Source organism: Dunckerocampus dactyliophorus, chromosome 4 (assembly GCF_027744805.1).
Source record: "Dunckerocampus dactyliophorus isolate RoL2022-P2 chromosome 4, RoL_Ddac_1.1, whole genome shotgun sequence".
NCBI lineage: Eukaryota > Metazoa > Chordata > Actinopteri > Syngnathiformes > Syngnathidae > Dunckerocampus > Dunckerocampus dactyliophorus.
This window is the reverse complement of record NC_072822.1, coordinates 14,958,634-14,974,748: the sequence shown is the minus strand read 5'-3', so window position 1 is coordinate 14,974,748 and position 16,115 is coordinate 14,958,634. Positions and strand designations below refer to the sequence as shown.

At 39.6% G+C, this 16,115-nt stretch overlaps 1 protein-coding gene across 3 annotated transcripts in view; it reads left to right on the top strand.

Annotated features, from left to right (window-relative positions):
- homer1b (homer scaffold protein 1b) overlaps positions 1 to 16,115 on the top strand; it is a 33,905-nt gene that overhangs the window by 12,977 nt on the left and 4,813 nt on the right. For 2 of the 3 annotated variants that reach the window (XM_054772246.1, XM_054772245.1), the window contains 4 exons: positions 1,082 to 1,213; positions 5,165 to 5,257; positions 9,969 to 10,117; positions 15,872 to 16,028. In XM_054772246.1, coding sequence (XP_054628221.1) covers positions 1,082 to 1,213; positions 5,165 to 5,257; positions 9,969 to 10,117; positions 15,872 to 16,028 — 531 coding nt within the window. The other variant, XM_054772247.1, reaches the window with a different exon arrangement.

Below are 16,115 nucleotides of genomic sequence, written 5' to 3'. Positions count from 1 at the left end.
CCTGCAACCTGGACTCCTGCCGATACCGATCATCTATGAGCGAAATCGTCCGATACCGATCACATAGATTACTTATACATTTTTCTATTTCTGAATAATGAGTGCTATTGGTCATGGGTGGCGTATAAATGGGAAAAGTCAGGACAATTCCAAGGTCCCTGACCGTAATTTCTATTTAATTAATACAAAAAGCCCCCGCCCCTTTCAGAGTGTGTGGTGGGGTGGGTGAGCGGGCGCGATACCGATCAATGGCTGATTGAGCGGTGCATCCCTATTTATTTGTATTATTTTATTCTGTAAATGTTGTTATATTGAACTAAAAAATAAATTATTGAACAATTTCTTTCCCATGTGTTTGTATTACAGTTCTCCAAAACATGCATCAAATTAAATTCAGGTTTGTGTCAATTAGTACAAAAATCGTTTCACACAAATAAAGGCAAAAAAAAAGACAATCGACCCAAAAGTTTAATAATTACCTATTTGCCTTGGAATTGTGTAACAGCGCCCCAAAACCAGCGCCAATACCACATAAATAAATTGAAAAATCTACAGTTAATCCATCAGTATCGGTATCGTCCGATCTCCCTCATGGATGATTGGTATCGGAATCTGATAAAACCCAGATCGGAGCATCCCGAGTAATAAATATTAGCAGCACTGTCAACATCTTCCAAACAGTGATGGCTGACTGAATGCTAGACGATGCGTTCGTTGTCGACTTACCAGTACCAACATTTTAAATGCAGTGTATAACTGCACTGCTACTGGTGTTTCAAATATGTAATATTTTCCCCCACTCCTGTTGCTAAATCAAATACAGTATTAGAAAGAGCTCTAGCTTTAGGTCAAACCAAAACTACAATAAAAAACATGTTGTTCAAATAACACCTACAATACAGTTTTTTGGAATACACGTATTTGATCTCTTTAGATTGTACAGGTGTCCCTAATGAAATGAGTAATACTCTGTAGCTGAAATAATACCTCTCTCTGCCGCTGCATGTGACACAGACAGACATTAAACACACCATAGTAAGTTAATTTAAAATATATTAAGTGGGTTTCCTCTGTGCTGCAGGCAATAATTAACAGCACCATCAGTCCCAACATGACGTTCACAAAGACCTCACAGAAGTTTGGCCAGTGGGCGGACAGTCGAGCCAACACCGTCTACGGCCTGGGATTCTCCACTGAGCATCATCTGTCCAAGGTAGCACCTCCATTCCATTCCACCACCGACACACACACACACACACACACACACACACACACACACACACACACACACTGTTAGCTTTTCTTGTCCTCCCACCAATCCCTGAGAGAGGATGGCATTTCCACAGTTTTTTAAAATCTAGTTGTCATAGCTTCTATCTCTGAAGGTGTAGGACCTGTTTGGCAATTAACACTAATGAGGGCTGTTTTTTTTTAATATATGGAAGTTTTGTATTCACGAATGTGTGCATGTGTAGGTGATGGTTACACTCCTCTGCAGTATGATTAAGCTCCATCACACACACACACACACACACAAGTACACCCAACTCAGCAGTGTGGACACGTCCTACGTGTCAGGCAAACAATGCAAAGATTAAGGTGCTGATAACCAGAGCTGGTATAAAGGACATTTCCTGTTTCACATTATATGCTGGACATGAATGTTATGTACTACTGTGGCCTCTCTCCCGTTTCCTCAATAGCTGCTCTTAATAATATCCGTAAATCCGTTTACCTTTTCCTTTAAGTAATTTATATCGAGCACGTCACTCATGGATGTGTGCGCATGATTTTATACACATGTTGATGTGATTTGGTCTGCTGCCAGGCCCTCAATTTTTATGTATGGTAGACATTTACTAGAGGATTGTATTTACTGTACGCTGGCCTCTCTTCCTCAGTAAAGCAGTAATTGATAATGCTCTTTGTGTCTGCCAAGTTGATTATTTTTCAGTTATTTTCAGCAGTTTGTATTAGTAAGAGCTTCTATGTTATGGGGTGGAGAGTAGTGATCAGCCTGTTATCACCTTACACACGACTCATCGCCTTCAACTAACTATTTTTACACTGGGAGTCACACTGTTTCATATTTTTGAGTCGCACTTTATACAGTTCACCAGTCCAGGGTGCACCCCACCTCTCACCTGAGGACAGCTGGGATAGGCTCTAGCATACCCTGTTGAGGACAAACGGTACAGGAAATGGATGGATGGACTTTATACAGTTAATTTTAATTGATGGAACGTTGTGCAGTAGCTTCCTGCATAGTAGAACCTTGAAGGCTCAAAACGCAATTCCTCATACAGGAAGTAATGAAAATAAAAGTAATCTCAAACTGTTGCCTAAAACCTCTATTAACGATACAGGCAATGCTTGAGGTGACACTTCTAACTGTCAGTTCAAGTGTATAAGGAAGTTAACCACTGCTCGGCATAAAAACAAAAGGTGGTCATTTAAATGATGAAGGCATCACATTGGCTTACATTCTTAATTGTCACACAAGTGTAAAAATAAGTCAACCACTATAAAACATATTTGATAACAATGTATGATGATGCTGGAATCTTACTTACAGTACTCAGTGTTTCAGAATGAGTAGATTTGTGAGCTTTTTGAGACAAAAAAAACATGTTTTTTTGTTATTACTCCATCATGTGAGGGCATTTTGACACCATGGTTAAAGATTAGGAAAGCCCTCATCAAGTGCTTTAAGTTGAAGTACATTACCAAAAGTTTGGACACACTTTCTCCTTAAGGTCAAAGTCAAGGTCAGACATCACCAAAAAGTAATCCAAGTAGCGACTATCTATCTATTATACGCCCACTCAACAGAAAACACAAAAAGCATTTAAGAAATAAATGCACAACAATGTCAAATTGCAGGAACCTAAATTGATCGGAACCCTATTTACAGTTTTTTCCAGGTGCTAACACACTAAAATGACTTGCTTAGCACAATTATGTCAGGTGACACACAGAGAGCAAAACCTCTTCTCGAGTCTCTAAAGTCTAAACACATTTTCTGCTTTACACACATTTTGTAATTTAAAATGACACTTTTTATATGCACTGAACGCTGTTCAGGGTAGGTAAAGAACCGCCTTGAGTGCCTCATCTATCCCTGAATGGCACCCACATCAGTCTCATCACATGCCTCTTTCATAACCTCAACAACACACATGTGTACAAAGCGCTGCTGGCCATACACCTTCCAACGTTATACACAAAAGGACTCACTTGTGGTCTTGTCGTAGTCCTTATTTCCCGATTGAAGTGCTAACAATTAAGCATTGAGCTGTTTGGCTGGGTGGTGCATATTTTGGCCAGTTAGCTCATCAAGAAGGTTAAATGGCCATTTCATTTGTTAGTTAACCGTATCAAGCTAAAATAACTAAGGGCGGGGCCAATGGGCGAGATAAAATACATTTACTCTCCATAAGTTCCCATGCTATATTATTTCAATATAATGTCCAAAATATGTGCAAGAAATAAATATAAAAATGTGTTGGCCAAAATCTGAATGGTTGTTTGTCTATATGTGCCCCGCGATTGGCTGCCGACCAGTCCAGCTGTTAATACACATATATACAGTATATATATTAGCCTGTCCTGTCATTTATCTTTCTGTTAATTAAATACAGTAAAAGTGGGCATATTTCAGACATAATTGCTAATGGTGATTAACCATGATTAATTAATTTAAAAACCATGATTAATCTGATAAAACATTTTAATCATTTGACCGCCCTAATATTTATATATGCAGTATATATACAGGGTCAGGCAAAATGATCTGACACATTTGTAGGTTAAATAAAAGGCAAATAAAGTAAAGAAACAAGAAAGTGTTTTTATTTTCGAAAAGTACAGATAATGCCATTCTGTTTCATTATGTTTTAAGAATTAAATCAGTCAAATGGGATCCATTATTGTCCACACACTCAATGCAGATCCAGTAGCTCTGAAGTTGGTAACCCATAACAAGATGGTGTTTGGAGCTGGTACGGAATCATGTCTACCAAGATTGAAGGTCAAACGGAACCCTCGTTGTGTTGCAGTTACAGATTCGTTTGTTTTGATAAACGTTTCCACAATGAAAGCGTGATGCTCACCTGTCCAATTCATGGCAGCAACTGAAAAAGAAACGAAAAACAATGGCATTATAAAGAAACAAAGTAAAATGGCATTATATGAAAAAAATAGCATTATATTTTCGAAAATAAAAACACTTTGTGCTTTCTTTACTTTATTTGCCTTTTATTTAACCTGCAAATGTGTCAGATCATTTTGCCTGACCCTGTATACCGTATATATAAATAGCACATCTAAAGTGCTACCCTTAAAACCAATGTAATTACTTTTGCGTTTACCAGAGATATCCTATTGCACCAAAGTCCAATATTATTGAGTTACTTGCTACCTCTCTAATAATGGCAGACCTGAGACCAGCTCCAGCAGACACATCAGTTACATTTTTAAAAGCAACCATCGCTTATCTTGACTGACTATTGAATTTGAGCCACGCACTGTGGTAGGAGCACATTAAGAAAAGTCCAATATTTAAAAATGGACATTTTAAATATGTGCTGTAGTGTTGCATGTCATGTCAGTGTTTAGATTTTCTTCTAGGTTTCCCACTTAGGAAAGATGAATGTTTATACTCCAGAATAAAATAAATCACTAGCTTTGGCCAACACATTTTGATATTTATTTTTTAGACATATTTTTTATATTATATTGAAATAATATAGCATGGGAACTTTAAGGGGGGTAAATGTTTTTTTTATCTCGCCCATTGCCCCCACCCTTAGTGTTATTAGCGGGATACTGTTAACTGACAAATGAAATGGCCATTTAACCTCCTTGATGGTAACAATGGTGCTTTGCGATCTGTGTGTCCTATGACAGAAATGTTGTGAACACTGGCCTAGTTAGCTCATGTTTCTGTGGCGGTATTAATGGCGAGGGACTTCTCCAAGTTCAACTTCAGGTCATTATGGGCAACAACAGTTTCTGCCTATCTGGATTTATGCTTGACCTACACACTGATTTTCACCGTGTATGTGTGTGTGTGTGTGTGTGTCTGTGTTGGAGGAGGGTGTGATTACGCCATCATAATTTATCAATTTCACTGAATTCTGACTTCTGTGCTTTGTGCTTCCAGTTTGCAGAAAAGTTTGCAGAGTATAAAGAAGCAGCGCGCCTCGCCAAAGAGAAAAGTCAAGAAAAGATGGAAATGGCCACCTCGCCCTCGCAGGTATTGCCAGTAATTACACACTGTCATCACCAAAACCATTCTCAACCTACCATAACAAGCATCCTGTATTTGGTTACGTCCCACTCCCCATTATAAAGCAGAAGAACCATGTGGTTTTTCCCAGACAATCACTGAAGAAAGGTAATGATCTAAGTGAGAAACCTATGAATCGTAATTAACCCCTTAGCATTCTTGGATTCTAAAAATGTCAAGCCAAAAGTAAATGTAAAGCTATCCTTGAACTGTTTGGAGTAGAGGCATGGTTTTGGGCTCTTTTGAAAGCTAATAAGCTGAATTTTATATCCCATAGACAGAATCTGTCTAAGTGCTACTGACATTGAAAAAGATGAATACAGATGAATACAGTATTTTTTTTTCTGAATTTTTTTTTGGTTCGCCTTCATACACTCCTGATCAAAATTTTAAGAACAGTTGAAAAATTGCAAGACGTTACATTTTGCATTGTTGAATGTTAAGGAGGTTGTATATAGAGCTTCAAAATGCAAAAAGAAGAAATGGGAGCGAGGGGAAAAAAATGAAACTGAAAATAGACAGTTTTAAAATTTTGATCAGGAGTGTATTTTTTTTTAATGTGCTTTCAAAATAACTAGTTTGGTGGTACGGACAGGAGAACACTATGAGGCCATGGCTTGAGTTCTTAACTAATCCTATTTAAAACCTGACGATGATATTAAAAAGATTTATTTTTTAAGAGTATTTTATACAGGTTTTTCTAAAGTTAGGATCAGGCATTCCAAATGTATGCATTTTGGAGATACTTGGTCAATGTCTTCACTAACTCCTTGCAAACACATCTCTATGGCTTCCTGACACTGGAGACAGTATTGTCACAATTTTTCGTAAAATAAAAATGGGAAAAAAAAGGCAACGTTAATACGCCGTCGGCCCTTGTAACGCTAAGGAGTTAAATATGAATGAATATGCATAGGCCACAATAGGCCACAAAATTAGGTGCACCTGCACAATCTAATGACATCCAACACAACAGTTGTATTCTGTCTTGCAAAGATGCCTCATAATTTCAATACAGTCAAACCTCAGTTTTCTACACCCTCGTTTTTGTATGATTCTATTTCTGGTGAAAATTTTTGCCAACATTTTGGTTTTCATACATTGTCTGTGTTTTCATACAATATTGTACGTAACAAACTAGCCTGTTTGCCCTGTGTTGAGTGCGACTGCCAAATAACCCACCATGGGGCCAAAGAAAGTTACAAGTGCCAGCAAAATGGATGACGACGTTGAGAGACACTATTGAATTAGTTCTTGCCAGAATGCGTCTGTGTAGGCTCTCAGTCGTACAGGAGTTGTCCATCGAGGAAAAGGCTTCTTGAGACGTCATCTGTACTTCTGTGAAGAAGGTGTCGGACGTTTCGCTCCTCATCCAAAGAGCTTCGTCAGCGAACTAATAAGTGCAGGTAGCCTAGGCCTTAAATACAGTAAGAGTGGGCGGAATTGGTGTGCCAACACCCTCCTTCTATTGGTTCCTTACACTAAGCCTGGGCGGAGTAGTGGTCTAATCCTCTCCTGACATTAGCACCTCCGATAAAAGGGAAGTGTCGCTCCCCGAGTTGGGTATGAACGACTCTGATACTGGCCACAGGGACAATTCTAGTGGGCCTCAATCAGCAGTACATCTACACCTTAAAGCAACCAATCACTCTTTTGAGGACAGCGAGGTAAAGATTTTGGCCAAAGAAAACAGATGGTTTGAAAGAGGAGTAAAGGAAGCTATTTTTGTCAAACAACAGAACCCATCATTGAATCGGAATGGTGGTTTGAGGTTTAATTTGGACCCTGTGTTCAGCAGGTTACTGAGACCAAAACCTACAGCTCTTAGTCTTGCAAATGAGGTGAAGCCAGGGCCAAGCCAGAACAATAGATGCTAACGAGCCAGTGCCACCAGCACTTATTAGTTCGCTGACGAAGCTCTTCGGATGAGGAGCGAAACATCCGACACCTTCTTCACAGAAGTACAGATGACGTCTCAAGAAGCCTTTTCCTCTTGCCAGAATGTACGTGAAGCCCGCATCAACAATAAATTCCATCCATTTGCCATTTTTAATTATTTTGCATTGCGTTTTTTTTGCAAAATGTGTTTTTTGTGAACATTATTGGTTGTGGAATGGAAACAGAAAACAAACAAATGAAAAAATAAAAACCGAGGTACCACTGTATATGTTTTTCTTTATTGTGGTAGTTTACTCATAACGTAACCTTTTCGTCGAAATATTATACTAGTTTTAGACGATTGGTTGTATAATTTTTATTACCAAACTATGAAAGATAAATGCACCCATTGGAATACTTCAAAATTCCAAGTGTGCTTTCTTTTCTAATGTTTTATTTAATGACATGTTGGTATAAAATAACACATTTACACTTTCAATGTAAACAGCAGGGTTATGTTGAGTGTGTGGCGTCCATTGTGATTTACTGTAAGTAACCGAATATGGTTCCTTGCCCTACTTGACAGTGCTTCCCAAAAGTTCTACCACTATTGTCCCTGGGGAGTGTTTGCCTCTTAACTCAGCATAATAGACTGGCAACTTGGCAAATTTATATTCATAAAGTGAAATAAACAAAGCTTTTGTGCATCATAAGTAGCCTATAGATGAGGGTTTGACATTATATAAGCTTGTGGGGGAAAATTAGTGTGTTTCACAGGAGATTCTCCAGAGAAATTTAAATGTTGTTAACAGGCTTCATGTGTGGTAATTATGGAAGCTAGACAAGAAGCCCTGACCCTTGCTGGGCTGGTGCAATTAATTCATGGCACTGTTTTTAAGGAGGTGGACACCCTCGCTCTGGCCACCGTTACATCATTGTGATGAAAGTGGACGGAGTTGCTACATGAAAAGTTGTCATTTCCATGATAATAAAAAAAACAAGATGTGTATGTGACATGATTCTCCCATTAAGCCAAAGCCCAATGGAGCTCCACCACTTTGAATGAGGAGCGGGAAGTGTAACATGAAACATAATCTGCCTCTTATCTCTGACTTCCTTTTTGCCCATTAGGGATGCACAAGCAAAGCCATTGTGTTGGTGCACTGTGCACCCAGCCTTAAGTCCTAATAGCTTTGTTTCATGTGTCTGCACCATTTAAATGATTTGTCTCGCTGCTTGTATGGAACATAAAGATAAGGTGCATTTCTTCCATGTTCCTCGTGTTATAGTGAGCAATTTAACGACCTATCAGCATGTGCAAGTGCTCATAAAGAGTTCATCAATGTGAGAGGCAGACTAGCATGCGCGCACACACACACACATCCATCATTTCCCAAGTGAAGTATTTATGTATATGGGAAAGATGATTCATTTATGAGCTTCTCTCACTTTCTTTGCCAGTTCCTATAATAAAATACCCTAGAGATTGTTGCTCCATATTTTTTAATACATTGTTGTCGTGCATTCTGTATACATTGATGTAAATGGTGCAGATGTGTGCAATAAAATAACAACCACGCGTTGTGTAGGCAGTCTGGTGGCGTAATGGTTAGCACATCTGCCTTACGGTCAGGAGAATCTCAGCGGGAAAACATTTTTGTGTGAAATGTGCATGTTGTCCCCGTGCTTGCGTTGGCTTTCTCCGGGCACTCCAGATTTCTCCCACATCCCAAAAACATGCATGTTAGGTTAATTGAAGACTCTGAATTGTCCATTGGTGCGAATCTGAGTGTGAATGATGCAGTCCAGCGTGTACCACGTCTCTCACCCAAAGTCAGCTGGGATAGGCTCCAGCTCACCTGTCACGTGGTATAGAAAATGGATGGAAAGATTGACATGCTGTGTAATAAGAAAGCAATTGCTAAATAATGTACACTGAATCATTGCAACTATTTTATATGCTCAGAAATTAAAGTCCATCCTTTATGATACTGAAACTTCACCTTTTAAATATCCACTATCTGATCTGATGATATTTGACAGTGTGTGAACAGGTTAAATGTGTGTTTTTTATGGCGCATTAAGCCAAGGAACAGGACATTTCATTGGAATTGGATAAGAATTGCAAAAAGGAGATGATCTTACTTTTTTACATTTCAACAATTTTTTGAGGACATTTTAATGGCATCATAAGTCCATTTTCTATGCTGCTTATCCTCACTATGGTCGCGGGTATTCTGGAGCCTATCCCAGCTGACTTCGGGTGAGAGGCAGGGCACACCCCGGACCGGAAAACATGGGCCACTGTTGCGGCCATAACCCACGCCAAGCTGAAACTGAACTCTGAACCATTCGACGTCACTTTCTGTCCACACGGCACTTTGCTCCTCTAGTGCCGGAACACATTTATAGCAACACACACGAGCACAAGTCTTATTTATGTCTTAAATGGCTTATTTAGTCTTATTGTGGCTGCTATATTGGGTAATACCAACGTAAAGGTGACTCCAGGGGTGTTCTTTCATGTCTAGGGGTTCTAATGTTAAAAACCGTATTTAGAAGGTTGTAAACAGGTTTTCTATGTTATAACTACGGAAATGCTTGATTTATAAATAAAGAATCTTAATAAGGAAATTCACTTATCACTATCGGGTATGGAACCCATTACCCGCGATAAATGAGGGATTACTGTGCCTAATGTTGTGGCCAGTCAGTGCATATGTAAGACTGCGTGGGATACATTTTGGTAATCATGACCGGCAGAGTTGCCTAAAGCAGAACACTTTTCTTCCCCCTCAAGGAGTCTCCAGCTGGGGAGCTGTCATCACCTTTGACCCCTGTGACTCCACCCATGGAAAACATCAACGGCACAGACGAAATCTGTGACACGACCCCCAACTCGGACTCCAGACCAGAACCGTCCCAGAACGCGCTGGCCTTTGCTCATAGGTATGTCGCCCACGCTGGTGTTCGCCATGTTGCACAAGATGCAGGTGCTCTACTTTCTGTCTTGTCAGCCTGAAGCACACAGAGTGCGTTCTCTTCCCCCCCCCCTCCTGCCTCTTTGCTTGTATGCGCCAATAAATGTGTATTTTTATTTATTTAGTTGTTGTTGTTGCCATGTCAGCGCGGCGTTGCTGTTCTCCCTCTATTCATCACTGCTTTCTCATGTCTTTCCCCTCTAGGGAGCAGTTTAAGACTTGTCGGGTCTGCTCTTTCTGATAGGGCTGTCATTACAAGCCTGACCACTGCAACTGTACACACAATATTGTCATCAGGCTAACTGCTTACAAATATGCATGCCATGACTTTGACATGGTGACATTTGGGTGCACTGATGGAACACGTTTTCTTTGTCACTATATATGTGACGACGAGACAATCTGTCAAATTTAAGCATGATTTCTGATTGATGTTTCTTTGTATGTTGGCCAAATGCAGTGCAATAATTTCACATGCAAATGAAATCTAATAATGTGTGTATTTGTTTGATGCCAGTGCATGCTACTGTTGTATTGTTCATTTTCGCAGCGGATTACGTTGTTTGTGTTTGTACAACTAATCCATATGCAGACTGTTCTCAGAGCCACATTTGAGTATTTAAATGAGGTGCATTTGTGAGGCTCTTGTCCATAAAGATGTTGATGACGTGTTTTTTAGGACTTATATAACATAATGTGAGGAGTGGGTGGTGGAAAAATAGAAAGACAAAAAGCACGGAACATTGACAATAAATTCAAGCTTCCAAAACTGTCACATCTTTTTATTTTGTAATCTCTGTAATCCCATGCCACTCATTTCAAAATCGTCTGAATTAAAGAAATCACTCCATCCTTTAATACTTTATCATTAATTTCTTTCATATGAAAGGCCGTGTTGGAGGTGTGGCTTTAGTAGTATTTTTCTAAATGGGTTTAAAATCTTTGAAGGGCAAGCATAAGTGCAAATGCTTCGAAATTCCCAGCGCTCCTTCATGAATTCTTCATGGCTCCAGAGAAGCTGTGTGCAATGAGGGCTGCTTGTAGCGAGGTGTGTGTGCTGCGTGCGTGGGAGACACTGGCACTCGCCATGGCAAGCGTGGATGTAACAAGAACAGTGTTTTTTTTCCTCTTTAGAATCATACATAAACCCATAGCTGTCTTTTTTTTTTACATTATTTTAGTGTGTCAGGAGTGCTTTTATATGAAAAATAAAAGTTGGGCACCAACCACATAGGTAGGCTGCATTACTGGTCCGGTCTGGTGTGCTTTGAAAAAACTTTATAAATGGCACCAATAATATATTTTTATTTATTTATTACTTTTATTTCTTAAACTTCATAACAGTTAACTTGGTGAGTTATAACAAATCTTTATTTGTTGAATGGGTAACATCTGGCTGGGGATTACTATCACTATTACTAAAATTAAGGAAAAATATTCACCAGGTTTTATTTTTGCATTTAGAAAATCATTTATATCATTTATGATTTATATTCCTTATATTCATTTGTATATCCTTCTCAGTCAAAATGTAAACAATTATCATATATTTTTTTTTAATTAATAACTCCAAACACAACAATTTGTGTGCAATTTCTAGCTAAAAGATACGCATTCATTAAATGCAAATTCAATTTGGAATATATTTTCTGTCACTTGTTGCTAGGCAGAATTCATAGGGCACAATCATAACTATCCCCACCAGTCTGTTTGAATGGCAAACTAGGGGATGAAAGAAAATGACTGTAAAAAAACACTTATAAGGTTTTAAGTCAAGTTTATTAGTACACAGTAATCACTGCTCTGTATTAGATATAAAGTCTACAAAGAAAAACAGCTTCCCCCTGACATTAATATATTCACAATTGTCTGCAGATTGATTGATTGTTGGCTAAATAGAGAAATAAATCTGTGTTTATTTGTATGCTTTTACTTGCACCTCCATGCATAAACCAGCACTCATTCGGTGCTACTAATGTGCATGTGTGTGGAATGGGATGAGGGTTTATCTCCGCAGTGTGTTAGTGTATGCAAGTGTGGGCCGCTGTGTGTGGGTGAAAAGGGCAGAGGCAGCAAGCGGGGGCTGAGAGCTTTTCTCTGGATGCATTAGGCAGCTCATCAATCGACTTGTTTGGGATGATTTTCAGACCGGAAGACCTTTCAGAGGGGTCTTCCTTGTCTTTGTGTGACTGCTGGTTTCAATAGTGATGGAGGTTTTTTTAAATTCTTTTTGATAATCTTGAGTGAACGGAGGCGTTGCGTATGCCCAACGTCACGGTGCCACAAGTGCCTTCCTCCACTGCTGCCATGGCAACTGCTTCTTCTTGCTCAGTGAGTGGGAAGAAGCACCCTGACGATGCTGCAACGTCAGGATACGTGCGCAGAAAAAGCTCCAGAATCACACAACTTGACATTGATCCTTTTGAGGGGAATTCTAGTGAAGCACAAAACAGTGTTGGCGGTTTACTCGGGAGTTACGGCATATAGCATCTGAAATGTGGACAAAGCATAAACACAGTCAGGACTTATTGTTAAAAAATGTTAAAACTTAAGTAGGTGTAAAGGATTCACAGCAAATGTAAGAGTCAAATGTAAACATGTATAACGTTCCTATACGCGTAGGGTTAAAGATGCCTTCATTGCAGACAATGCACACATACAGTAAGATAGAATGTTTTGGGGTTTTTTTAAGATTAAACACAAAAAAGCAATAATTTTCTTACCTAATGACGGAGTAAGCAACAAAGCAAATACACAATGAAAACAGTCTTTAAGCAGTTCAGAAACCACAGCTAACTTACCGTCCACATGACCCGCATTTCTGCATTGTCCAAAATTCAGCCTCCAGTGAAACTCATTTAATGATGCCGTAATTCGGGCGCTCTTTTTTTGCTTTGCCTTCTGCTGTTCATCTCTTCCATCTTCACTTCTTCACGTCTCGCCTGCTCTTCTGCTCTCAGAGCGCCGGTGTGGAGTTTATACATTGACGTGCTTGGTGACAGCATGTGTGTGTGTGTGTGTGTGTGTATGTGTCAGTTCATATGTGTAGGATGGAGTGTCGTCTCCCTCCTATGCGTCACACACACAAACACACACAGAGACACACTCACACTCCAAGAGGAGGCGGCTGTTGTGTAAGAAGTGAAGGCGCCGTAGGTGTGTTGAGTGAATTAGATCTGGGATTTTTCTCCTTTACAGCTCACTGAGTGGGTGTTGTGGAATTGTGGAGTTGCACATCACCGTACACTGTAGATGTGTGTGTGTCAGATGAGGGGGTAGAACAAAATGGAACGGTACGTTGTTGGTCATACACAGACACTGCTTGAGCTTCCTTTTGTGTCGTTTCAGGAATCACCACAGAAGCGGTGTCAAACTCGTTTTCCTTGAGGGCCACATCGCAGTTGCCCATCGCTGCCCTCAGAGCGCCACTGTCAATATATATGAATATAAATATGAATATAACCTCATGATATTATTCAAAAATCGCCCATGCATTTTATTATTATATTTTTACAAAAAATTAAGGATAACTTGCTTAGAAATTAGAAGTGAAGTGGAGAATATCTTCCAGTATTTGTTTTTGTTAACAAAAAAATGCTTGGAATATCTTGTTGCATGGTCAGATCATCTTAAAGTTTAGAAAAACTGCACGCAGTACAGTTTTTCTGCCAAAATGAAAGAAGAAATACATTTGCAATAATTTGTAATTATTGACACACGTTATTCCCCAGGCTTTCGCGGGCCACATAAAATGATGTGGCGGGTGACGTCTGGCCCCGGGGCCTTGAGTGTGACACATGTGCACTGCAGAGTGAAGCATGTGGGAGTAGGACCACCTTATCAAACACAACAACTTTTGTTTGAGACGGGAGGGAGCATTAAGTACATCTTCCCAGCGGTAATCCCTAACTCTGATCTTTCAACTTTGTGAGCCTTTTTCCTTTCTTACATACATCCTCTCTGTCATGGAGCTCGTTCGCATTCAGTCATGGCTCTGGATCAGATTAGGCTTCAGATCGTCTCAGGATATAATCTCAGATTACAGCCTATGTGTCAGATAGCTACTGGACCATGTGTCATGGCTTCCAGTCCACTGCTGCTTTTGTTCGTGTTCGATGTGTGGGTGCTTGCATTGATGAATGGGTGAATTAATGGTGGATGGCTTTATGCTTTGGTGGATTCATGGTTGGTGGTGGGATGGATGGATGGGTATGTTGGTGTTTGATGGATAAGTGAATAGGGTGCATTGATGGATGAATGGATAAGTGAATGATTGAATGGATGGATGGATGCAGGGATGGATAAATGGATGATGATAGAGTAGATGCACTAAAAGGATGGATGGACGCATTGATGGACTAATGGATGATTATAGATGGATGAGTAAATGGGTGATTGGATGGATGGGTGCATTGATAGATGAATGGAAGATATATGAATGCATTGATGGTTGACAGACGGGTGAATGGGGTGCATTGATGGATGAATGGAAGATAATGGATGCAAGATTAAATGGTTGATTGGATGGATGGGTGCATTGATATACAGTATAGATGGATGTTGGATCGATAACTGGATGAGTAAATGACTGGAGAAGTGCTGGGCGAGCATTGGGGTTAGATCACGGGTGTCCAAAGTGCGTCCCGGGGGCCATTTACGGACCACGGCTGTATTTTTTATTGGCCCGCGCCACATCCTAAACATATGATTGAACAAGAAAATGAAAATAACAACAGCAAAAATGAAAAAAGAGCAGTAATTTTACAAGAATAAAGCTTAAATATTAAGTATATTAAGAGAAAAGTCATCATATTTAAGAGAAAAAAATTGCATACATTTGAAATATTAAGCCCTAAAATATGTAAATGTATTTTTTTTTAAAAATTAAATATTATGAGAAACAAACCAAACAAAGAATTTTGGGAAAATGAGGTTGATAATAAATGCTACTGATAATAACGTCCAAAATACTATGAGAATAAAGACATCATGTAATGTATGAAAAGAAAGTTGAAAATATTTGTAAAAAAAATTTTTTTAAGAAAAAAAAGATTTTAAAAAAGTGTAATGTAAGGGGAAAAGGTTCATACTAATAGTACGCTTTGTCACTGAAAACACAAAGCTGAGATGCAGGCTGTTTTTTTTCTTTAAATATAAACAAAACGTCTGGGTTTCCCCTGGGTTAGATTGACGGCTTGATGAATGGGGAATCAGGGAATGGATGCATGGGTGTATTCATGGGACCAGTAATAGGAATGGTGGCCCTGCCAAGTAGATGGGTTGATGAATGGATGATTGATGGATGCGTGCACTGATTGATGCAGGATATTTTGGATAAGTGTAAATAGAGTGGTGGATGACTTGTGTGGGATACATGGATGAATGGAGGGGATGGTAAGGTATAGTATGTAGGCAGATAGATGGATAGGGGGTTGTTAGGTACAGTATGTAGGTAGGATGGATGGTGGTGGGGGTGGTGACAGATGGGCAATAGACACATAGATGATGGATTGGTATTTGATGGATAAATAAGTGGATTGGTGCATGGATATTTGATGAATAGATAAGTAGATGGATGCATGGTTTATAGGATGCTGCTTAGAAGCCCTGCAGACTTGGACTGTATAATATTAAGTTGTAATGATTGTTCCTGAGTGTGCATTGTGTCAATCATGTCAAGTCACAGTGACTGATCATCACCATGCATGCTTGTGTCCTACAGCCCAGCCATGACAAAACACTGGGAGGCTGAGTTGGAGGCACTAAAGGGGAACAATGCCAAGCTAACAGCAGCTCTGCTGGAGTCCACTGCCAACGTCAAACAGTGGAAACAACAACTGGCTGCATACCAGGAGGAGGCAGAGAGGCTACACAAACGAGTAAGCGGGGCACCAATGCTTAATTTCATGCACGGCAAGGTGACTCAGTCTTTTTAATATGCGGAATACATTTGGAGCAGAGACCAA